The sequence below is a fragment of the Lagenorhynchus albirostris genome, chromosome 1 (genome assembly GCF_949774975.1).
Source record: "Lagenorhynchus albirostris chromosome 1, mLagAlb1.1, whole genome shotgun sequence".
Classification (NCBI taxonomy): domain Eukaryota; kingdom Metazoa; phylum Chordata; class Mammalia; order Artiodactyla; family Delphinidae; genus Lagenorhynchus; species Lagenorhynchus albirostris.
In genome coordinates this window covers 178,927,017-178,954,083 of record NC_083095.1, presented here as the reverse complement: position 1 = coordinate 178,954,083, position 27,067 = coordinate 178,927,017, and the positions used below count along the sequence as shown (strand labels likewise).

Below are 27,067 nucleotides of genomic sequence, written 5' to 3'. Positions count from 1 at the left end.
GCTTCCCTGGTGGCGCAGTGGTTGAGAGTCCACCTGCCGATGCAGGGGACACGGGTTCGCGCCCCACTCCAGGAGGATCCCACATGCCGCGGAGCGGCTGGGCCCGTGAGCCATGGCCGCTGAGCCTGCGTGTCCAGAGCCTGTGCTCCGCAACAGGAGAGGCCACAACAGTGAGAGGCCCGCATACCGCAAAAAAAAAAAAAAAAATCATAGTACCTGTATTTTCATTTTACAAATCTTTAAGTGTGGGGGAAAGTTTGTGTGTGCTTCTAAATCATAATACGTGGAATCAAATGAACCAGGGTTTAAGTTTTGATTCTATCTAAACTGTTTCTGCTTCCTGCTTTGGGTGAGTCATTTGTCATTTCCTTTGTTTCTGAGGCAGAGATAGCAGTACTTGATTTTCAACTGCTCAGGGGTCAGCACCCCAACCCCTAGTTGTTTCAACTGTTGAAGGGTCAATTGTATCTGATAAGGGGTTGATATCCAAAATATATAAAGAACTCCTATAATTCAAGAGGGAAACAAAATCCGATTAAAAACTGAGCAGAGGATCTGAAGAGACATTTTTTCAAAGAAGACACACAGATGGCCAACAGACATATGAAAAGATGCTTAACATCGCTAATCATCAGGGAAATGCAAATGAGAGTCACGAGATATCGCCTCACATCTGTTAGAATGGCTATTATCAAAAATACAAGAAATAAGTATTGGTGAGAATGTGGAGAAAAGGGAACCCTTGTTGGTGAGAATGTAAATTGGTGCAGCCACTACTGGGAAACTGTTTGGAGGTTCCTTTAAAAAACAAAAATGTCCTACCATATGGATCCACTTCTGGGTATTTATTTGAAGAAGACAAAAGCACTAATTCAAAAAGATCTATGTACCCCCATGTTCGCTACAGCACTATTTACAATAGCCAAGACACGGAAACAACCTAAATGTCCATCAATGGATGGGATGGAATGGGTGATGGGGGTCAAATTTCCAGTTACAAAATAACCCAAGATTTTAAAGAAAACCTGTGTTCATTATATTAATCCCATGACATTAACTTCATTCACCAATGCAAAGAAACATGACAATTTGCCTGTTAAATTAATACAACCCAGTACTATGTCAGGTAATAACGACAAAGGATTTAGGTGGCTCCCAACAGTATCTACTTCCTTTTTTACCCCAAATATACTCTTTTCAAACTTTCAGCATGCCTCCAAATTCTAATATTCCAAAATTAAAGAGCAAGTCTAAATTTACCTATGCAAACTGAAAATAATGTTTTATACTTTCCTATCAAAGAATGGTAACATATTTGGTTTATTCTTAAGAATGCTTCTAATCCCTTTCCTCTAGATACCCAATATTCAAGAGTTCCTTTTTATCTGGAATATTTATTCTAAGAGTCTGCAGTTCCAGGTTACACAGGGAAGCAAGAGTTATTTTAAAAATGTACCCATCAATAAAATGCTCATTATGGGTTTCCCATCCCAACCACACTAGCCCTCAAATCAACACAGTGTCTATGCCTGTTCATCGTGCCATTAGTCTCTTGCTGGCTATAGATTTGTAAACACCTGACAATTTAATCCAAATGCAATGCAAAACGACGTGCAAATTAAATTACATTAGCAAAATATGCAAAATTTCAGAAAGTTAATGAAAATGTGTTGGGAAAACTGCTTGGAATCATTTAAACAGTCTTGAACAAATAAGAGGTATGTCAGCTAATGACTAAAAAAGATAATCAACAAAGATGATACTAGATTCAAGAATTTTCTTTAAACAGCAAATAATTAAGGAAGGTTCTTGGAACTGAAGAAACTCCCTACCACTTTTGCAAAAATAAACTCCATTATAATTATATCTTAAAAGTTAAAAAAAATGATAGCATTTGCCTTATATTCTGATTTCAGAACCCAATCCTGCAAAAGATGCAAGTCCCTGTAAAAACCTGGCCTCAAATTAGACATAATGTAAAAGGTTATCTTATGTTTATTCACTAAATGGAATAGAGAAATAGAATAATAAAACTATTATTATTATTTTAATCCTAAAAATAAAATTCACATTCCCAGTTGTGGAAGAAGCAGCAAATTCCTGATGTAGGTACCAATCACCAACTGCACTGGCAAGCCAGAGCTCATAAGAACTAGAAAAAACTATCTGCAAAAATAGAAAAATGACTTTCATAAAGGTAGAACAACACTATCACCATTTTGCCTTACAAAGAGACAACAGAAGCCAAACTGATGAACTAAGTTGACCTATAATCCTCCTGTAGGCAATCCACAAAAAGTTTTCACTAAGGTGCTGAACAATTGATTCAGAGCTAGGTTTCACTTCATCAATGGAACATGCAAGCTTTCAATTGGGAATCTCTACAAAAGGCAACCTTTGTAATAAATGAACCACCAGAGAAGATTCTAATAAAACTTACCATTGTGTATTGCATTCAGCAACTCTGAGAAAGCTTTCAAGTAAGGAAAAAAGGACTTCAGGTTAAGATCATTCTCAAACACACAAAAGAAATACATAGGCATAGGCTGCATCAGTATAATAAAATCTCAGTAAATCTACCTTGGATCATTGCTTAAATCATTAAAACTACAAGCTTGGCTCAGTCTTCACATGGTATAAATTTCTAGATACTGCATTTCACTTGCCAATATAGTACCTACTAAATTTAAATAACATGTCAGATATACTGTCATAATGATGACAAATCTCCTTAGTAATAAATAAAGCTACTTTTAAAAAGACATTTAGTAGTCTAACTATGTAATGTCTTTCTGGCTGAAAGTCAGTATCTATAAGATGCAATTCTATACAGGTAAATCCACCTTTGGTCACACTTAATAGTATTTATTATAACGAAAAACCTCATTTTATCATCTAACCTGATCAAACATTCTCAATTCCTAGACTTTAGTATAATAGGCTCAAGATATGCAGAGGCCTAAGCAAAAAAAGATATCTAAAGACAATATACAAATATTAACATTAAGATTAGTGAAAAACAAAAAAATTGGAAATATTACTTCATTGGGGAACAGAAGTCACAATTCTACAATGGAAGCACCATATTAAAAGGTCAGCAATCAACAAAATTTGGTCACAATTTGACTCTAATATGGATCCTGAACACAGGACAAAGCAGCAAGTTAAGCTACCTTTGTAGGAGAAAGAAATCTATTCAATTAAGAACCAACTGCATCTGAGAAAATTAAAATTTAAAGGTTCAGAAGTGGCATAATATACTAGAAAAAGCACTAGAGTAGGAGTCAAAAAGTCTGGGTTACCAACCCAGTTATACAACTTACTAGTTGTTGGACAAGCTCCATCATGCCGATACTGCATGGAAATTTCTGTTGGGAGGGAGGAGAAAGGAAATCAGCAAAGAAGTTGCCAGTGAGTTAAGGGCAGAAAAGAAACAGGCCAGAAAAACAGGAAAACATTCACCTAAAAGTCTAGCTGAGCAGGGCAAACAGAAATGCAAGAACAGAAATTATGAGCCAGTAATTGGGACATAAGGGGTAGGAGGACCAAACATGATGGCATTCTCACAAATCTTAACAGGACAGTGTAGAAATGTGTGTGCATGTATATGTGTGCAACGAATGAGGAAAAGACAGAAGGGCTTACAAATGAATCTGTATAACAAGCATTTAAGAATAAATGGATTCACTTCTATGAGGAAGTAGAGTTAGGCAATGAGATAAACTAATGTGCTTTATGTAATTCATTAGATGAGAACAGTGTATCAAACACATTTGAATGCTATGTTCAATTAGAAATTACAATTTAAGTATGAAAATTATTTAGTTTATATCTGAGCAGAAATCCATTATGACTTACATAACAATAAAAAACTCATTAAACTACAGTCTGCTTACTTTCTTCTACCTTTCATTTTTGATGATGATAATGAATGAAAAGCCATTACTCTTATTCTTTTACTCCACCCAAATGAGGAGAACGAGCAGAGGGTGACATGAAGCAACAAAACACTGCTAAAAGCAAAATCTGCTCAGAAATGGGAAATAAATTTCCATATGACACTCCAAAGGAAAAGTAATCGATAAAACCAGTGCTAAGGCTTTGACTCAAAATTCCTGGCCTGGGAACTCCCTGGCGGCCCAGTGGTTAAGATTCTGCACTTCCACTGCAGGAGGCAAGGGTTCGATCCCTGGCTGGGGAACTAAGATCCCGCAAGCCGCCGCAGGAAGCCGCAGGAATTCTCTGGCTATTACTTAACCAAAAACATGACTTCTAGGAACCATGTGCACAGCAGAGCCTTCCAGGCAACCATCACTCACACATCTACCTCAGAACTCAAGTCTAATCATTGGCCCACTCTGAATAACTTGAGATTAAGAAGAAAGACAAAGCAAGGTAGAGGAAGCCAGCACTCACTTGCAATCACTGTAATGTTAAAAGAACTTGACATTAGATACTGTTAAAAAATCAAACACTTAGGCCAGTTTAGTGTAAGTCCTTTCCAGATGACCCTCGAAAATGAGTCATGGTGGGAGAATTTGCCACCTTAATGCTTCAGTAACAAATGCAATACAAGTGAGATTTTAAAAGGCTATTAAAGAGATAGACATGTTACATTATAGAGAAATGGTAGTTGTTTGGAATGGTCCTAAAAAATAATCAAAGGACACTCATGCAGAAGGATTTTCTCAGTGGGGACAAAAAACTGGAATATGGCTATTCTGGCTTTTGATCTAGTACTTTTATAGAAAGACAGCCATGACATAGGGCCAGCAAATTTTCAGATCATCAAAAGCCAAAACAAAATCAGGGGATTTTCTAAGAAAGCAAATTCCAAGGTATATCCTGGTCTTAGCAGCATCCAATATCCTTTATGATTTTCATTTATAACCCAATATAATCAATGTATATAAAATCATGAACCTGAGTCATTTAGATGTGAATTATGTTCACTAACTGTAACTACTCCTTCATCTACAATACTGTGTTAGTAACTCTACTCTCATGAGTTTATTAGATTAATATTTTATCTATATGATTCCCTTACCTGTTTACAGAATCAGTCTATTTCTAATTAAAATATTTTATCAAAAAATGACTCCTCAGTTTCACTTTACCAACAGAAGTAGATATGACATAAACAGGGATACATTTAACAAGTTCCCTTTCATAGTTACACAGGCTCAAGTTAAACTTTCATAACCTTCATATTTCAGGAGAAGCCAGAAGAAACTTCTATTGAGGCGATCTACTCATAGTAATAACTTGTCTTTGTGAAATCAGGAACAATTTAAGATTAAGTACATAGTCTCACAACCAAAGGACTGCCTTTCCAGAATCTCCTTTTATAGCATGTATCACCACTAAAGAATTCTATCACTGAAATAGATTTCAGGTATCTTAACTGAGAAAGGTATAGAGGCATTCTATTAAAGAATTAGAGACTGAGTTTAAAAAACAAAAAACAGGGAACCCTATACTTTGAAAGGACAGAGCGTGCCCAAAGAAAAGAAATTAATGTTAAACCACCATCATTTAACGAATACCAAACTTTTCTCAGAGAAAATAAGATGATGATTTTTGTGAAGAAAAAATGCTAACCTTCACTTTACTAAATCATAAACTCTCCTAATGTGGTTGAGATAAAAAGGAAAACAGGGACTTCCCTGGTGGTGCAGTGGTTAAAAATCCGCCCGCCAATGCAGGGGACACGGGTTTGAGCCCTGGTACAGGAAGATCCCACATGCCGCGGAGCAACTAAGCCCATGCGCCATGACTACTGCGTCTACGCTCTAGAGACAGAGAGCCACAACTACAGAAGCCCATGCACCTAGAGCCCGCACACCACAACGAAGAGTAGCCCCCGCTTGCAGCAACTAGAGAAAGGCCGTGCATAGCAACGAAGACCCAACGCAGCCAAAAACAAACAAACAAATAAATAAATAAAAGGAAAACAGAAAAGGACAAATACAGCACGTCAACTCTTCCAAAATATTCAATGTTTTCAACATCTTAATTTTCAATGTTTCAAAAGACCAGGTGCCTATTAAGAGCTCAAAAGAACATACGTAGGAAAGAATTCAATCAAAAGTTTAATATAATTTGTAAGCCAAAACTTACAACCTTTAGTAGCCATTTAAAACATTTTGTACAAGTCAGTATAAAACAGTAGGTCATTTATCAGGATGTACTGTGATTTAATAAAAATCTTACAATACAAACCCTTGATCAGACAAGTTTAGAGGTGTTTTCTGGGTTTCTATTCTGACTGGATCTAGGCCTCCTAGAATAAATATCTTGCTACATATGCTCTACTATAATTTGAACATGTCATGAGAGAATTTTGATTACTCTAAAATTCTTTTAATAGTAAGTTGCCAGAATTAAGTCCAGAATGCTAATTCTAGAAGAAAGACCACTAGCCTCAAAGTCTGATTTCTTCAGCCTGGCATTCAACTCTCCATAAACTCATCCTGCTCTATTTAATCAACATTACTTCTAACTATCCCACAAACACAAGCTTCTTGTTTCTATGAAGTTTACCCTTCAAATATACCTTTACTATCTTTTCTGATAATAACGTTGGCCTTCTTTTTCTGCCTACTCCAAAGTACAATTCAAATTTCATCTTGTCCATGGTCTTTTCCAACTAATTATATATCCTAAAACTGGTCTGTAATACTATTGATACGTGAAAAGCTTTACAATAAATAATTTCACTTGCAACCTGGCAAAAACATTTGAAAGACAAGTACAAAATCACACAGGATACTACCAAACACATGATAACATTCTCAGTGATTACTCAGTAATAGTATTACTGAATACTCAGTAATAGTATTCATTCTTTTTTTTGTTTTTTAATGTTTAGCATTTATCATGGTCAAAGCACTGTGCTGGCAGTGGGGAGACAGTAATGAACATGACAAACACAGCCCCTAACCTCCTGGAGCTAGGATTATAGTGCTTGTTACAGTCTAACCTTATAATTAACAGGTGTTTACAAGGTCACCTGCATTGTTACTTGCACATGAATCTTTAAAAGGGCATCATGGAAAACAATTCTTGATAACACGGTACACATTTTTTCCTTCTGACTTATTTATACAGGAGCGAGTTTTCTGCTCTTAAAATTACTAAGTGCTTTCTCAATCGAAAATTAGGCCAAAGGAAAAATTAACATTTTGATACTAGTAGGAGGTACTATTGTTGCAAGTTAAATTATTGGCTCAAACTCTCTTGTTGATCCCATTGCTTAAAGCATGACTGACAGTATAGTAGCAAGGTTTTACACCCTCATCAGCAAACATCCCTTGAATTTTATAATTAAGTGTCTCTGGAATCAAGGAAAATGCATAGCTCCACCACTTAGAGCTGTGAGAATTCTGTCTCTGTTTCCTCTTCTATATAATGAGCGATAATACTTGATGCTTGTCAAGTGCTTAAGACAGTGTGCAGCACATGCTAAGTTTCAACAGCAGTTAGCAATTCTTAACTTATGGTAAGAAGGCGTAATTCCTAAATACTCATGGCATTTAGCCAGCTTCTTCTAGATAAGCATAGACTTTTTAGTACTAAGCTTATCAGTGAGAGAGTGCTCTGATCTAGTCATAAAACTTTTATTAAAATGTGTAAGATTAAATAATATATTACCTCAAATAGTTTTCAACAACTAATCTTATTTCCTAAGTATGGCTTTAACAAGATACATACACTCTTCAGAGTGATTTTAAAACTCAAGTTTAAGAAAAAAAAAAATCCTAGGGCTTCCCTGGTGGCACAGTGGTTGAGAGTCTGCCTGCCGATGCAGGGGACGCGGGTTCATGCCCCGGTCTGGAAAGATCCCACATGCCGCGGAGCGGCTGGGCCCGTGAGCCATGGCCGCTGAGCCTGCGCGTCCGGAGCCTGTGCTCCGCAACGGGAGAGGCCACAACAGTGAGAGGCCCGCGTACCACAAAAAAAAAAAAAAAAACTTGACAAGTCTAAATTTAAGTCATTTATTTTGGTGAAATAATATTTATGGGAATTTCTCCCTAAATTTCTGTCTACCTACTGGTGAGGTAAAAGGGATACAAATTCATATTTTTCTGCCACAGATGTACCACAGACACTGCCCTCACAAAGTAATGAGTAATCAGTAAAAAACATGATTTCCCACACACAAAATTTCCCTAAATCAATAACAGCTAGGAAAATCTTTTAAGAATTTATCTTTTAACTATTTAGCCTATATTAAGTAAAACTGGATTAGTGCCAAATGTCTTTTCCAAAGACCGAACTGTCCTCCTAAGATCGTAACACTTTTCATTAAGATAATTAAACGTCACTTAGCAACTCACAGTATTATCATAATGATAGTTTAAAATGAATTTGTGGGGACTTCCCTGGTGGTACAGTGGTTAGGAATCCACCTGCCAATGCAGGGGACACAGGCTCGAGCCCTGGTCCAGGAAGATCCCACATGCCGTGGAGCAACTAACCCCGTTGAAGCCCACGTGCCTAGAGCCCGTGCTCCGCAACAAGAGAAGCCACTGCAACGAGAAGCCTGCACACTGCAACGAAGAGTAGCCCCAGCTCGCCAAAACTAGAGAAAGCCCGTGCGCAGCAACAGACCCAATGCAGCCAAAAATAAATAAAATTTGAAAAAAATAAAATTAAATAAATTTGCTTGGTGGTGGTGGCAGTGGCAGTGGCAGTGGCGGTGGGTGGGTGGGTGGGTGAGAGGGAGGGAGGGAGAGAGGGAGGGAGGGAGAAAACAAGGGGCAAGCCTACCTGAACCAAGTGGAGAGGAGCCCACACTAAGACTCTGCACACTCCCATTCCTGAGCGGCGTGGGGGATTTCTGGAGACTAGAGCTGGTTACACTTCCTGCAGCTGACGCTACAGATGACGTTGGTGAAGCAGAAGAAACTGAGAGATGAGAAACATTCTCTTGACTTTTGTTTCCTTTGGGTCTACCAGGCCCATGCTTACTTTGTTTATTTCCTTTTCTTTTCTTTTCCTTTACAGTTTCTTCTTCTATGCCAGAAGTTTGAGCCCGCTTATATCCTGCTGTAGGAAGGCTGGAATTACCCAAATCTCCAGGTGAATTTTCAAAGTTTTTAGGCTGCGGAATAACAGCTGAGGTTGAAGGGAGACCAATTATGGAACTAAAACTATTTACCCCCCCTTCCTGGCTTCCAGACTCTCCTTTATGTACATCTTTGGTTGATGATGACTGTTGGGAGTGAGTGTAACTGTCATTACGCAGATCTGAGTCTGTAAAGCTCAAGAAATCCTGGGGAGACTGTACTGAACTTCCCGAAGATGATTTTACACTGCCTGGAGTTCCTGAAAAACTGCCTGTAGTGGGGGAAAAAAAAAAATGGGGTAGGAAAAGAAAAAATTGGATGCAAAAGTTCCCATGAGCAGTAGAAATGACACAATCATCAAAAAGAGAGGATGAAAAAAATTATAAAACTTAGGACATCAGTATGTAACAAAGCTAGATTTTTTAAGGATTATTACTGAAATCAAGTTTATCTATAAAATTATGTTTTAAAAATACTTTTTATAGTTATTAAACTGAATATTAACTCTTGAATTATACGCTATTACTTGTACAATTACCAAGATATAAGATGTGCTTTATTTAACCTACCTTTTACCATGGCAGCATTCCTCTACTCTCCCCCAAATGCCTTGTGTATGCTTGAGGAAGGACCAAAGAAAAGCGAAGTCTCAAGGAGACTCTGAAATGACTATGATTGAACTCTGCATGGCTTTGGGAACTTCCTTTCTTGCAATTATTGAAGGTATGATTATAAATGTTCCCAACATACAATAAGATCCAAAAGATGTTGCTCAGGTCCTAAGTTCTGAGTTTTAACTTCAAGATAATGTTGGCGAATGTTATCTTTCAGTTATATCTACCCCACCAAAACACGGATTTGATATAATCATCATCATATGGAACCTAATCTATATAACTCACATTCTCCCAGTCCACCTCCCACGGAGATGCATAAAGAAAAGAAACCAGCCACTTATATTCTGCTATTGCTTTTATGAAAGTAAAATCATAGGAGGGGCACCTCTCATGAATCTCTCACAACTGCTTATTTTTTCCCCACTCTTTAAAGAATATTAGTAAGCCCACCGTGCCATTATGAGATATAAAAACCTCAAGGTTCTTATTTACCAGGTTAAAACTAATGGCTGGGCTGAAACAAATTCGATCCACCATCCCACTTCATCAAACACTCTCGCCACGCTTGCCAAATGAAGTAACAAGTGTTTAGACTCAGTTTTGACCAACATCTATTGTGTTTCATAAAACTAAACTATGTCATGTTTTACCTAATGTCTTCAAGAAACGAAAGCTCAAAATAAAGTGTTCTGTTGGCAGTGGAAAGGAAATTCCAAGCTAAGTGTTAAATTTTACTGTAGAGAACATTCGTAAGTAATCACACATAAATCTGCCTAAATATTTACAAAGATATTTTTTCCCTACACATAAGAAATAATTTTTTTAACTAAAGTCTCAAGGTTTTGGTTTTTAAATTTTAAGCTCTTCTAAAATGGCTCATTAAAAAAATTAATAGTTCTAAAATTTAACTCCTTCAAGAGAATATCTGCCTTATTAATCTACAAAATTACTTGTACCGATGTGACCATTTTCAGGCCATTTCTGTGTAAAAAAAATATATACATATTAAGAAGCCATTTACATTACATCAATCATTTAAGGATAACTGCAATTTGCCACTTAATTAACAGCTATAAAGAAGTTCTTTATTATCCATTCTGATCTGTCACCATCTGTTTTTTTTTCTGCACATTTTTGTTTTTACAGCTGGTGTTAAAAGCTCACGACAGCATAGCAAATACTTTAAAACACTTAGTATACACAATATTTTAAATGTGTATTTTCTAAAATTCACATACTACCTGCAATTTAAAAAAAAAATTACCTTAAATGCCCTACCTTTAAATTTCAACTTTTAAAACTTTTCAGGATATTACTTCAGATATAAAAACATAACACGTTCTCTACCATATCTTAACAGAAGCAGGGAAAGACTCTCCAATATTGTGAAATTTAAGAAAATGAGAGCTCGCTTTTCTAAATGAATTAGTACTTCAAAGATAACATTAAAAACTCAATGCAATTTTACAAGTACAAAATAAGGTCTTAGTTATAGAGAAGAGATGACTGAATTCTGCTAATCACATTCAAAACGTGAATGAAGTTACATTAAAACTTAGTTTTATAGGAATTCCCTGGTGGTCCAGTGGTTAGGACTTGGCACTTTCACTGCCGTGGCCCAGGTTTGATCCCTGGTCAGGGAACTAAGATCCCGAAACCCAGGTGGCAAAAACAAACAAACAAAAAAACCAAAAACTACAGTTTTACTATTTGTTTTCCAAAGTATCATAAAAATAATATACAGTAAATTTATTAAACATAAAACAGCAAATTTAGCATTTCATTTCTTTTCTACTTGTCTAACTTTTTGTTATATGAGGCAAAAAGAAAAAAAAATCTAGGACTTGAAAATCTTGAAGCACAAAATAACTTAGTTTAAAAATATATGAATATACTTTTTAATGAAGAGGTCAGCAGACAGCATCTCTCTACATATTCAAATTATGTCCTGGTAGATTATGGGCATAATTTTTATTGTCAGCAAAAGCTTTAACAGGGTAAAGAAAAGGACAACTTTTTCCCTCATTTACTCCTAGGGGACAAAGGGCTGGGGTGGGGGCGAGGGAGAGGAGGCCTTTATTTTACTAAATGTATTTGTCTCGAACAGTTTTAGCACTTACATTTCTCAACATATTTATTTCAAAATAAAAACCTAGAACATTGGGCTAATGTATTCTAAGGTTTAGCTGAGTTATTTTGTTCTCCATAAAACAGACTTGTCATATAAAACACAAAATGCCTAGTTAATTCTGAATATCAGTTAAACAACAAATTATTTTTCAGTATAAGTATGTCCCAAATAAATGCATGGGACACACACTGAAAAAAATAATTTGTTGTTTAACTAAAACTCAAAACTAGCTGGGCATCCTGTACATACAGCAGCCATAATTACCAAAAGATATGGAGGCTGAGCAGAATTCTACTTTCATCTTCAAGCTTTATAATAAATGCATTAATAATCAGCAAGTATTATTTACCGAGAACTATTTAGCTCCCCTAAAAATTACTGAGTACTTATTCACTTATTGAAAATGTATACCTTAACCGTTTTAGTGTTCAACTGGAAAAGACAAAAACAATTTATAAATTAGAATGACTTTTCTGTTGAGCAGAAAGGAAAGGAAAACTCCAGCTTTTATTGTTTTTCTCCTCAGACTTAAACTTTATTCCACATCTATTTAAACATTAAAAAAAATTACAGTTCAACTTTAGAAGCACAGGTCATAACACAAAAAGAAAGCAAAGTTCCCAGAAACATTTGAAGAAGGAATACTAGTCTTTAAAGTAATCTTACTATAGCAACTAATCATAAAATAATCTCTAATTATCCAATAGTTATAAGTAAAAGGTAAATTCTTTTATAAAACTTAACTACTATTGATCATCACAAGAACAAGTATTTCAACTAAAATATCATAATTAATACCTTGCTGGAAAGGACTAGCTGCTGATACAGTCGTTCCTGGATTTCTTCCACCAGGCTTTCTTCCCCTTTGACCTGAGCTGTGAGCTGAAGATTTCTTCCCTTTGCCCTCTGACCCTCTAGCCTCTGAAACATCTTTTGTACTAGTAGTGTGCGCAGAGACTTCCTGGAAATTTGCATTTGTAAATCGTGCTGCAGTATCTTCCAAGCGCTTCAATGATCCAGATATAGAGTTGCTGCTAGTGCTTGTATAAGTCTAACATTTTGATTGAGAAAGGAAGTAAAAGGAAAAAGAACTGATTACAATTTGGCTACAGGGGGAAAAAAAGATGGCACATTAATAATAAATAATTATTGGACTTGAAAGATAAACATATGAAAGTTTCAGTTATAAAAACATGTCACTCTGCCTAAGAAAATCATGTAAGAACAATTTAGAGTCTGGTACAAATATTTCTTTTAAAAATGTAGATAATTTATAATATGACTGAGCATCAAATTGCAGCGATTAGTAAAAGTACATATTAGTTGTTTTTATTAAGTGACACACAGTAAGTAATACAGAAGATACTTGTTTCTCAAGCAACATAATTTTCAACAAGAACAATCTACTTCTTAGACATGAAATTAAAATCAGCTTTAGTGTTCATCACTGAAAGGCAACAACTAGAGAGAAGTAAGGTACTACAATTTCACTACTGGACTATATCCTTGATATTATACAGATCTAGCATAGGTCAGAGCAAGAATTTTTTAAATTCAGATGAAGGCTGCTTTTCAAAAGAGAAATATTTAAAACCTTGAAACAGAAAAGATTTCTTCCCAGTATTAAGTTGAGGAAACAGTTACATTTTACAGTTAAGATTTCTAAAAAAATTAGAAGTACAATTATACCATAAAATTGATTCACAATCACCCCCTATAATTAGTTATGGTAGGGAAACAAAGCAAGATAAAGACAAACTTAAACAGTTTCCAGTTTTTAATAATCATTTTAATATAAGGTGCATGCAAATAATGACAAATTAAATGACTATTAAAGTGTGATGCCAGATGTAAATTAATCAACATGCTTTGAAATTAAAGATTTATATGGGGGCTTCCCTGGTGGCGCAGTGGTTGAGAATCTGCCTGCGAATGCAGGGCACACGGGTTCAAGCCCTGGTCTGGGAAGATCCCACATGCCGCGGAGCAACTAGGCCCGTGAGCCACAACTACTGAGCCTGCGTGTCTGGAGCCTGTGCTCCGCAACAAGAGAGACCGCGACAGTGAGAGGCCCATGCACCACAATGAAGAGTAGCCCTCACTCACTGCAACTAGAGAAAGCCCTCGCACAGAAACAAAGACCCAACACACCCCAAAATAAATTAATTGATTAATTTTTAAAAAAAGATTTATATGGTCCAAAGGGTCAGGGATTTTTGTTGCCATTGTTAAACTGGTGTCTGAACTATAACTAGCCCTAAATTTCTGTTGAATAAATAAATAATTTTCTAATACTTCTATCTGATATCTCCAATGTAACACAAGTGAAAAATCTGAAAATATGCAAAACTGAAATCTGCCACATATTAACAACCACTCAGTACAAAACATCAGAAAAATTTTAAAAATGAAAAAGTGACAATAAAAATCAGGTTTGTTAGCAAATCAGTGTTCAGAAAAAAGGAGTAAGAGGAAACTTCAACTGTTTTGAAAACCAAATCTTTACTACTACTCTTCTGCTACTTGCCCAGTGTTGCTGCTGCACCCCACAGCATCTCACTGCCAAGAACAGATTTTCACCATCAAGTACAAGAGACATTATGATCTCATAAAAAACTAATCACTATTGTAATAAACTATAATCCACAAATAAGAAAAAGGTTTTCAAACTAAATTTCAGGAGGAAACACACTCCCATTTAACAAAACAATCATATTTAAGCTGATTAAACTTCATGGATGACTACCTTTCCCAGCCAGACAGGTCACTTTCAAAATCACCTGACACTTCACTTTTCCAATATTTTAAGTTGATCCTGAGATTTTCCAACCCACTCATTTGACCCTAGTAAAGTTTAAAAGTCATCTAAAAAAACCACAATGGTGTTCTTCATTCAAGTCCTCTATGTGTCAAATAAGGAAAAGGAGAGAAAACTGGGTAGAATACCAACAACAGAAATATGCTGTTTCCACATAACAACCTAAATTAGGGTTGGTCAATTTTCCCAGTCATTTAGTAGAATATACTGGCTTACCCCTGAAGTATAAATATGTCCATAAATTCAATGAAAACATGATATTTGGAAGAGAAGGTATTACAAAGAAAGCATTTAATGAAAATTACACAAATTTCAGTGACCAAAGTCATATTAAATAAAACCATAACATTTTATTTTTTACAAACCTCAACACCTTGTAAGTTTTAAAAAAAAAAAAAAGTACTACAGGGACTTCCCTGGTGGCACAAGTGGTTAAGAATCCATCTGCCAATGCAGAGGACACGGGTTCAAGCCCTGGTCCCGGAAGATCCCACATTCCACAGAGCAACTAAGCCTGTGTACCACAACTACTGAGCCTGCGCTCTAGAGCCCGCACGCCACAACTACTGAAGCTCGCCTGCCTAGAGTTCATGCTCCACAACAAGAGAAGCCACCACAATGAGAAGCCCACACACCACAGCGAAGAGTAGCCCTCACTCACTGCAACTAGAGAAAGCCCGCGTGCAGCAACAAAGACCCAACGCAGCCGTAAGTAAATAAATAAAATATACATAAATTTTTTAAAAAGATACCACAGGTTTCTTAGTAAGAAAAAAAAAAATAACAAAAATAACTTTAGCTGAAGATTCTAACAGTTAAAAAAAATTTTATACATGCCCCCAACATCACAAACCTGTTTCCTCAGTCAGTTTCACAACCTAAGTAACTCTCATATCATTAGCATGTCATTGCTCTGAGAGCCACTATAGTGCTTAAAAATACATATTCATGTAAATTGATCATAAAATACAAACTAACTACATCAATTGGTACTCAACTAAGTAAAATATAGCCTTCCTTTTTTTTATTTTCCACTAGAGAGAAAATTGGATATCTGGCTATATTGATAGTCTTTAGAGAAGTGCATAAACACTTTGTGATTTACAGGCAACTTAATGAACTTTCAAAATAGACATCTACAATGTGTTTGATTTTTCTTTCATGGCCAACTAAAATTATTAGTCCTCAGATGAGATGCAAACCCTATATACCTACTAAATAGCATTAATTAGGAACAAAAAAATATTTCTAACTTCAAATAGAAATTTTTAGACTCATAATTAATCAAAGGCTATCAGAGGTAACCAAAGAAATAGCAGTTATTATATTTTAAAGGTATGGTTGCCTTAGGTTTTATTCTACAAGGCTCTGTAATCCATGTTTGGAAGAAGGAGGCAGAGGGAAGGAAAACAACCAATAGCTTTGCCTTTCACCAACATGGTGAAACAGAATAATGCTTGTTAAAAATTTTTTTTTAATTATATACTATTCAAGTCTCCCATAAAAGTCACATTTTTCACTAGCCCAATTCTTAGAATACAGCACAGAAACTATCAAACATGAAGCACAAAAAGAATGAAAACTTTTTAAGGGGGGAGGGGTGCCAGTAAGCTGTGGGACAACATTAAGAAACCTAATGTACATGCTATTGCAGTACCCAAAAAAAAGCAGGGGGGAGGGACTTAAAAATAATAATAGCAGGGGGAAAAAAGAAAAAAAATAAAGAAATAATAGAAAAACTATGAAATTTGATGAAAACTATAAACCTACAGATCAACTAACCCCAAGTATAAGAAACATAAAGAAAATGCCATGAATGCACATCATAATCATATGGCTTCTCGCTAAAAACCAACAATAAACAGAAAATGATAAAAGCAGCTGGGGGGGCGGTTAAATATGCCTATGTGCTAAGAAATAAGGATGAAAACAGATTTCTCATGAAAAAGATGCTAGCTAGAAAAGAGAAGAGTAAAATCTTCAATGTACTAAAAGAAACAAACTATCATTAACCTAGAATTCTATACCGAGCTAAAATACCTTTCAAAAACACAGGCAAAATAATTGTTTTTCAGATAAAAAAGCTGAAAGAACTAATCACCAGCGGTTAACACTATAGTAAATGCTAAAGGCTGTCTTTCAGGCAGGAGGAAAACAACAAAGGAAATGTGGATGTACACAAAGTAATTAAGAGCACTAGAAACAGTAATTACATGGATAAATACAGAAGATTTTTTAATTATTTAAGTCTCTTTATAAGGTAACTGATGATCTAGAGCAAAAATAATAACAATGAATTGTGAGGTTTATAAAATATGTAAAAACTTTAAAACATGACAAAAATAGGCCCAAAGCCAAAAGGGTAGCAATGGAAGTACACAGTTGTAAGGTTCTTATATAATATGTGAAATGGTATAATATCACTTGAAGGCAGACTGTGACAAGCTAAAGATATATAAACCCTAAAGCAACTAATAAAAAAATACAATTATTACTAATCAGCCAAAATGCAATCATACAAAATATTCAATGAGGAAAAAAAGAAAATAGGAAGATGAGAAATAATGGGCAAATTAAAAAGGACTAACAAAGGATAGATTTAAATACAACCATATCAATAATCACATTATATGTAAATTACCTAAACATCCCCACTGAAAGACAGAGATTGTAACAGTGAAAAAAGAAACTCAAGACTTTATGTTGTCTACAAGACACCCATTTAAAACATAAATACAGAAAGATATTAAAAGTATGGGGAACACGTATCAATCTAACACTAATCCAAAGAAAGCTGAATTCACAACATTAATATCAGACAAAGTACACTTCAGAACAAGAAATATTACCAGGATAAAGAGGTCTATTAATCAAGAGGATATAAAAATCCTAAATGTTTCTGCAAATTATGAGACCTTCAAAATAAATGAAGCAAAAACTGAATAGAGAAAACAAAGAAACAGCAAAATGTATAGTTATAGTAAGAGAGGTTCATTCTTTTTCTCAATAACTGACTGAACAAATAGACCAAAAAAAATGAGGATATAAAGAAACTTAAACAATATAAGTCAACTTGACCTAACTGATATTTATAGAAAAACTTCGTACAATAAGAGCAGAATGAATACACATCCTTTTGAAAAGCACACAGAAAAACAAAATAATCCATGTTCTGTGTCATTAAGAAAATCTCAAAAAAATTTAAAATAAATTATAACACAAAGACATTAAATGAGAAATCAACAAGAAGATACGTGAAAAACCCCTAAATATTTCAAAAGTAAATAAAATGCTTCTAAGTAACCTATGGTCAAAGAAGAAATCAAAAAGAAACCTTAAGGTATTTGTTCAACTAAGTAAAAATGAAAATACAACATACAATTTGCAAGTGGAGCTTAGAACAAAGTTTTTAGCATTAAATGTCCATATTAGCACTTTCTGGTCAGCATGTAATAAGGAACTTTGAAGTCTTCATTCCATCCTAACAAGTAAAAAGCCTAACAAACTGAAAAGTCAATAACTCTTCTTAGATCCATCAGAGAAGCGAGGTCACAGAGCAAACCACTGCCACCAAAATTAGAGAGACAGACAGACAGATACAGAGAATCAGAGCGTACCCAAACAGAAATCTCTATGGCAACCAGTATCAGGGTAGGAAAACCTCAAGTATAATTGACAAATTGTTGAAGGCTCAGTGTGGACAAGTCTGAGAGATTAAAAACTCCAGGAGGGGCTTCCCTGTTGGTGCAAAGGTTAAGAATCTGCCTGCCAATGCAAGGGACATGGGTTCGAGCCCTGATCAGGGAAGATCCCCCATGCTGCGGAGCAACTAAGCCTGTGCACCACAACTACTGAGCCCGAGCTCTAGAGCCTGGGAGTCACAACTACTGAGGCTGTGTGCCACAACTACTGAAGCCTGCGCGCCTAGAGCCCATGCTCCACAACAAGAGAAGCCACTGCAATGAGACACTCACGCACCGCAATGAAGAGTAGCCCTCGCTGACCGCAACTAGAGAAAACATGTGCACAGCAACAGACCCAACACAGCCAAAAATAAATAAATAAAATATATAAATTTATTTTTTAAAAAAGATAAAGGTAAGGCAGAGATAGGTCTCATTAAAAAAAAAAAAACCCCAAAAAAAAGAACTCCTCACACTTTTCAAGTTTTACCTCCAGGAGCTCTACCAAGTCTTGACAGTGAATACCAGAAGAAAAATATACACTCATGCTTCCAGCAGGGGAGGCAGAAAGGAACTATTCTAATATGCCAAGGTATTCTGTTCTTCTTAATAAGGCCTGTTATCAGGAGAATATATTTTACCAGAGCATAACCTGCTGAGGTTGTATCAGAGCCTCAAGTATGTGAAGGAAGGGAAATACCCAACTACAACCCCCAACAGTATCCTGTCCCAGCAAAGCAGGGTAGGGGGTGAGAATCACTTGTGAGGTTTACAGTCCAGGGGCACAGGCTCACCAAAAGACTGAGAACTAACCATAGGACTATAGAATGCTTCCTGTCCCTCTTACCATCACATTATTAAAGGCCTATTTACCACACTTCCTTTTATCCAGTAAATCATATACATCTTTTAACAAAAAACTACAAGGTGCACTAAGAGGCAAATAGACCGTGTGAAGAGAACGAACAAACATCAGAACCAAAGACAGAGATGGCACGACTGTGGGAATTACCAACCCAGAAATTTTTTAAACTATGATTAGTATGCTAAGGGTTTTAATGTAAAAAATAGACAGCATGCAACAACAGATGGATATTGTAAGCAGAAAGAAATTCTAAAAAAAAATTTTAAAGGACTCTTTGAGATTAAAAAACCCATAACAAAAATGAAGAATTCCTTTGATGCGCTCATTAGTAGACTGGGCATGGCTATGGAAAGCATCTCAGAGAGTGAGGATATGAAAATAGAAACTTCCAAAAATAGAAAGCAAAGAGAAAAAGAAACTATGAAACAAAGAACAATATCCAAGAACCACAGGACAACTACAAAAGGTGTAACATAGGTGTAATGGGAATACCAGAAGGAAAACAAAGGAACTGAGGCAATATCTGAAGCAATAATGACTAAGAATTTAATCAAATTAATGTCAGAAACCAAATGACAGATCTAGGAAGCTCTGAGAATACCAAGCAAGATAAATGCCAAAAAGCAAGCAAGCAAACAAAAACAACACCTAGGCATATCATATTCAAAATGCAGAAAATCAAAGATAAAAGAAAAAACACTCAAAGAAGCCAGAAGGGGGGAAAGCCTTAACTACAAAGGAGCAAAGATAAGAATTACATCTGACTTCTCTTCGGAAACAATGCAAACTACGGAGTGATGTGAAATATTTAAAGTGTTGAGAGAAAAAAAACAACCTAGAATTCTGCACACTGCAAAATTATCCTGTAAGAGTGAAAGACAAAGACTTTCTCAGACAAACAAAAATTGAGGGAATTTGTTGCCAGTAGGACTGCCTTGCAAGAAATGTGAAAAGTTCTTTGGAGAGAAGGAAAATGAAACAGGTCAGAAACGTGGATTTACATAAAAAATACCATTAGAGAATGAATCAGTGAAGGTAAAATTAAACTTTGATTTTTTTAATTCTTAATTGACCTTAACAGCTTGCTCAATGATGTATTTGATTATATAGTTTTATGCATTCATATGCTTATGTATGTTCATGTGTAAGTGAAATGAATGACAGCATTGACAGAAAAGATGGGAGGGAGAAATTAGGAATATTTTGTTATTATAAGGTACTTGTGCTACCATGAAGCAGTATAGTGTTACTGAAAGACGCCTTAGATATGCCGTAAAGATATATTGCGAGCATGAGGGCAACCATGAAGGAAAACAAGTATAACTGATATATTAAGAAATGAAAAGAAAATGGAATCGTATAAAATGCTCAGTTAAAACCACAAAAGTCAGAAAACATGTGGAAGACAAAAACAGGAACAAAGACCAAGAACAAATAAAAAACAGTAACAAGTTTTGTAGATACTAACCTAACTGTATCAACAATCCTCCTAAACACAAATGGTCTAAATATGCCAATTAAAAAACAGAAATTGTCAGAGTGGATCAAAAAGCAAGACTCAGGTACAGTAAATATAGAGACACATCATGATTTAAAAAAAAATCAATGGATGGAAAAAGGCATAACATGCTATCACTAATCTAAACAAGGCAAGAATAGCTGTATTTCAGACAGAGTAGACTTCACAGCAAGGAAAGTTAACAGGGATAAACAGTGACATTATATAACAACAAAGGAATGAAGACTACAAGATGACACAACAATCCTTCATGTGTATATGCCTAAAAACAAAACATTAAATACATGAGGCAGGGACTTCCCTGGTGGCACAGTAGTTCAGAAATGAAAGATGGAACATTAACTACAGATCTCATGGACATTAAGGGATAATCAAGGAATTTTACACACAAAAAGAAACAGACAATCTGAACAGACCTATATCTATTAAAGAAATTTAATTAATAATTAAGCATCCCACCAAAACACACAAAGCACCAGGACCAGATGGGTTCACTGTTAAATTCTACAAAATTCTTAAGGAAAAAAATTATACCAGTTCTCTACAACCTCTTCCAGAAAACAGAAGCAGAAGAAATAATTCCTAACTCTCTCTATGAGGACAGCAATACTATATCAAAACAGATAAAGACATTATAAGAAAGAAAACACAGAATAATATCACTCATGAAATAGATGCAAAACTTCTCTACAAAGTATTGGCAAATCAAACCCAAAAATGTATAAAAAGAATTATAGAGACTTGCAAGATGGCGGAGGAGTAAGATGTGGAGATCACCTTCCTCCCGACAAATACATCAGAAATACGTCTACACGTGGAACAACTACAGAACACCTACTGAACGCTGGCAGAAGACCTCAGACCTCCCAAAAGGCAAGAAACGCCCCATGTACCAAGGTAGGGAAATGAAAACAACGAAAAACAGAGACAAAAGAATAGGGGTGGGATCTGCACCACTGGGACAGAGCTGTGAAGGAGGAAAAGTTTCCACACACTAGGAAGGCCCTTCACTGGTGGTGACAGGGGCTGCTGGGGTCGAAGCTTCAGAGCCAAAGACGAGAACACAGCAACAGGGGTGCAGAGGGCAAAGTGGAGAGGCTGCCACACAGAGGATTGGTGCAGACCGGAACTCACCAGCCCGAGAGGCTTGTCTGCTTACCCGCCGGGGCGGGCGGGGCTGGGAGTTGAGGCTTGGGCTTCGGTCAGTCGGAGCGCTGGGAGCGGGAGGACTGGGGTTGGCAGCGTGAACACAGCCTGCAGAGGATTAGTGCACCACGGCTAGACGGGAGGGAGGGAGTCCGGGGAAAAGTCTGGATCTGCCTAAGAGGCAAGAGACCATTGTTTCGGGGTGCGCGAGGAGAGGGGATTCAGAGCACCGCCTAAACAAGCTCCAGGGATGGGCGCAAGCCACCGCTATCAGCACGGACACCAGAGATGGGCGTGAGATGCTAAGGCTGCTGGTGCAGGCACCAAGAAGCCTGTGTGCAAGCACATGTCACTATCCACACCTCCCCTCCTGGAGCCTGTGCAGCCCGCCACTGCCAGGGTCCCGTGATCCAGGGACAACTTCCCCGGGAGAATGCACGGCGCGCCTCAGGCTAGTGCAACGTCACGCTGGCCTCTGCCGCCTCAGGCTCTCCCCGCATCCGCACCCCTCCCTCCCCCAAGCCTGAGTGAGCCAGAGCCCCCTAATCAGCTGCTCCATTAACCCTGTCCTGTCTGGATGGGGAACAGATGCCCTCAGGCGACCTACACGCAGAGGCGGGGCCAAATCCAAAGCTGAACCCTGGGAGCTACGAAGAAGAGAAAGGGAAATTTCTCCCACCAGCCTCAGGAGCAGCTGAATAAATCTCCACAATCAACTTAAGGTACCTGCATCTGTGGAATACCTGAATAGACAAAGAATCATCCCAAATGGAGGCGGTGGACTTTGGGAGCAACTGTAGACTTGGACTTTGCTTTCTGCATCTAATTCCTTTATGATTTTATGTTTATCTTAGTTTAATATTTAGAGTTTAATATTCAGACTTTCTTATCACTGGTAGATTTGTTTACTGACTTGGTTGCTCTCTTCCTTTTTTTTATATACAGATATATATTTTTTTCATTTTTCACTTTTAGTGAGAGTGTATGTGTATGCTTCTTTGTGTGATTCTGTCTGTATAGCTTTGCTTTTACCATTTGTCCTAGGGTTCTGTCTGTTTTTCTTTTTTTTTTAAGTATACTTTTTAGTGCTTGTTATCATTGGTGGATTTGTTCATTGGTTTGGTTGCTCTCTTCTTTCTTTTTTTAATTTTTTTTATTTTTAATAATTTTTTTATTTTAATAACTTTATTATTTTTTTCTTTCTTTTTTTTCCTCCCTTTTCTTCCGAGCGTGTGGCTGAAAGGGTCTTCATGATCTGGACAGGTGTCAGGCCAATGCCTCTGAGGTGGGAGAGCCAAGTTCAGGACATTGCTCCATCAAAGACCTCCCGGCTCCACATAATATCAAACAGTGAAAGCTCTCCCAGAGACCTCCATCTCAACGCTAAGACCCAGCTCCACTCAGCGACCAGCAAGCTACAGTGCTAGACACCGTATGCCAAACAACAAGCAAGACAGGAACATAGCCCCACCCATTAGCAGCGAGGCTGCCTAAAATCATAATAAGGTCACAGACAACCCAAAACACACCACCTGATGCGGTCCTGCCAACCACAAAGACAAGATCCAGCCACATCCACAACACAGGCACCAGTCCCCTCCACGAGGAAGCCTACATAACCCACTGAACCAACCTTACACACTGGGGGCAGACACCAAAAACAACGGGAATTACGAACCTGCAGCCTGTGAAAAGGAGACCCAAAAGAGAAACACACAGCAGATGAAGGAGCAAGGTAAAACCCACCAGACCAAAGAAATGAAGAGGAAATAGGCAGTCTACCTGAAAAAGAATTAAGAGTAATGAAAGTAAAGATCATCCAATCTTGGAAATAGAATGGAGAAAATACAAGAAAACTTTAACAAGGACCCAGAAGAACAAAAGAGCAAAAAACAATGATGAACAACACCATAAATGAAATTAAAAATTCTCTAGAAGGAATCAACAGCGGAATAACTGAGGTAGAAGAACGGATACGTGACCTGGAAGATAAAATAGTGGAAATAACTACCACAGAGCCGAACAAAGAAAAAATAATGAACAGAATTGAGGGCAGTCTGAGACACCTCTGGGACAACATTAAACACACCAACATTCTAATTACAGGGGTCCCAGAAGAAGAGAAAAAGAAAGAGACTGAGAAAATATTTGAAGAGATTATAGTTGAAAATTTCCCTAATATGGGAAAGCTAACAGTCAATCAAGTCCAGGTAGCACAGAGACTCCTATACAGGATAAATCCAAGGAAAAACATTCCAAGACACATATTAATCAAACTATCAAAAATAAATACAAAGAAAAAACATTAAAAGCAGTAAGGGAAAAAAATAACATACAAGGGAATCCCCATAAGGTTAACAGCTGATCTTTCAGCAGAAACTCTGCAAGCCAGAAGGGAGTGGCAGGACATATTTAAAGTGATGAAGGAGAAAAACCTGCAACCAAGATTACTCTACCCAGCAAGGATCTCATTCAGATTTGATGGAGAAATTAAAACCTTTACAGACAAGCAAAAGCTGAGATAGTTCAGGACCACCAAACCAGCTCTACAACAACTGCTGAAGGAACTTCTCTAGACAGAAAACACAAGAGAAGGAAAAGACCTACAAAAACAAACCCAAAACAATTAAGAAAATGGTCATAGGAACATACATACCCATAACTACCTTAAATGTAAATGGATTAAATGCTCCAACAAAAAGACACAGACTGGCTGAATGGATACAAAAACAAGACCTGTACATATGCTGTCTACATGAGACCCACTTCAGACCTAGGGACACGTACAGACTGAAAGTGAGGGGGTGGAAAAAGATATTCTGTGCAAATGGAAATCAAAAGAAAGCTGGAGTAGCGATTCTCGTATCAGGCTAAATAGACTAAAATAAAGACTACTACAAGCGAAAAAGAAGGACACTACATAATGATCAAGGGATCAATCCAAGAAGAAAACGTAACAATTGTAAATATTTATGCACCCAACATAGGAGCACCTCAATACATAAGGCAAATGCTAACAGCCATAAAAGGGGAAATTGACAGTAACAGGATAAAAAGAGGGGAATTTAACACCCCACTTTCACCAATGGACAGATAATCCAAAATGAAAATAAACAAACACAAGCTTTAAATGATATGTTACACAGGATGGACTTAATTGATATTTATAGGACACTCCATCTAAAAACAACAGAATACACGTTCTTCTCAAGAGCTCATGGAACATTCTGCAGGCTAGATCATATCTTGGATCACAAATCAACCCTTGGTAAATTTAAGAAAATTGAAATCGTATCAAATATCTATTCCGACCACAACGCTATGAGACTAGATATCAATTACAGAAAAAAAATCTGTAAAAAATCAAAACACATGGAGGCTAAACAATATACTACTAAATAACCAGGAGATCACTGAAGAAATCAAAGAGGAAATCAAAAAATACCTAGAAACAAATGACAATGAAAACACAACGACCCAAAACCTATGGGATGTGGCAAAAGCCGTTCTAAGAGGGAAGTTTATAGCAATAAAATCCTACCTCAGGAAACAAGAAACATCTCAAATAAACAACCTAACCTTACACCTAAAGCAATTAAAGAAAGAAGAACCAAAAAAACCCCCAAAGTTAGCAGAAGGAAAGAAATCATAACGATCAGATCAGAAATAAATGAAAAGGAAGTGAAGGAAATGGTAGCAAAGATCAATAAAACTAAAAGCTGGTTCTTTGAGAAGATAAACAAAATTGATAAACCATTAGCCAGACTCATCAAGGAAAGAAGGGAGAAGACTCAAATCAACAGAATTAGAAATGAAAAAGGAGAAGTAACAACTGACACTGCAGAAATACAAAGGATCATGAGAGATTACTACAAAAGCTCTAGGCCAATAAAATGGACAACCTGGAAGAAATGGACAAATTCTTAGAAATACACAACCTGCCAAGACTGAATCAGGAAGAAATAGAAAATATGAACAGACCAATCACAAGCACTGAAATTGAAACTGTGATTAAAAATCCTCCAACAAACAAAAGCCCAGGACCAGATGGCTTCACAGGTGAATTCTTTCAAACATTTAGAGAAGAGCTAACACCTATCCTTCTCAAACTCTTCCAAAATATAGCAGAGGGAGGAACACTCCCAAACTCATTCTACGAGGCCACCATCACCCTGATACCAAAATCAGACAAGGATGTCACAAAGAAAGAAAACTACAGGCCAATATCACTGATGAACATAGATGCAAAAATCCTCCACAAAATACTAGCAAACAGATCCAACAGCACATTAAAAGGATCATACACCATGATCAAGTGGGGTTTATTCCAGGAATGCAAGGATTCTTCAATATACGCAGATCAATCAATGTGATACACCACATTAACAAATTGAAGGAGAAAAACCATATGGTCATCTCAATAGATGCAGAGAAAGCTTTCGACAAAATTCAACACCCATTTATGATAAAAACCCTGCAGAAAGTAGGCATAGAGGGAACTTTCCTCAACACAATAAAGGCCACATATGACAAACCCACAGCCAATATCATCCTCAATGGTGAAAAACTGAAAGCATTTCCACTAAGATCAGGAACAAGACAAGGTTGCCCACTCTCACCACTCTTATTCAACATAGTTTTGGAAGTTTTAGCCACAGCAATCAGAGAAGAAAAGGAAATAAAAGGAATCCAAATCGGAAAAGAAGAAGTAAAACTGTCACTGTTTGCAGATGACATGATACTATACATAGAGAATCCTAAAGATGCTACCAGAAAACTACTAGAGCTAATCAATGAATTTGGTAAAGTAGTGGGATACAAAATTAATGCACAGAAATCTCTGGCATTCCTATACACTAATGATGAAAAAATCTGAAAGTGAAATCAAGAAAACACTCCCGTTTACCATTTCAACAAAAAGAATAAAATATCTAGGAATAAACCTACCTAAGGAGACAAAAGACCTGTATGCAGAAAATTATAAGACACTGATGAAAGAAATTAAAGATGATACAAATAGGTGGAGAGATGTACCATGTTCTTGGATTGGAAGAATCAACATTGTGAAAATGACTCTACTACCCAAAGCAATCTACAGATTCAATGCAATCCCTATCAAACTACCAATGGCATTTTTCACAGAACTAGGACAAAAAATTTCACAATTTGTATGCAAACACAAAACACCCCGAATAGCCAAAGCAATCTTGAGAACAA

General features: G+C 36.7%; 1 protein-coding gene and 1 non-coding gene across 8 annotated transcripts in view; one reads left to right on the top strand and one right to left on the bottom strand.

Moving 5' to 3' along the window:
* MLLT10 (MLLT10 histone lysine methyltransferase DOT1L cofactor) overlaps nucleotides 1–27,067 on the bottom strand; it is a 249,207-nt gene that overhangs the window by 71,586 nt on the left and 150,554 nt on the right. For 6 of the 7 annotated variants that reach the window (XM_060161293.1, XM_060161275.1, XM_060161303.1 and 3 more), the window contains 4 exons: nucleotides 12,618–12,870; nucleotides 8,773–9,342; nucleotides 3,324–3,368; nucleotides 2,441–2,473 (listed from right to left, as the gene is read on the bottom strand). In XM_060161293.1, the coding sequence (XP_060017276.1) occupies nucleotides 2,441–2,473; nucleotides 3,324–3,368; nucleotides 8,773–9,342; nucleotides 12,618–12,870 (901 nt within the window). The remainder of the gene's footprint in view (nucleotides 1–2,440; nucleotides 2,474–3,323; nucleotides 3,369–8,772; nucleotides 9,343–12,617; nucleotides 12,871–27,067) is intronic. The other variant, XM_060161310.1, reaches the window with a different exon arrangement.
* TRNAE-UUC (transfer RNA glutamic acid (anticodon UUC)) lies at nucleotides 11,260–11,331 on the top strand. The gene has a single exon. It is a non-coding gene; the product is annotated as a tRNA-Glu (tRNA).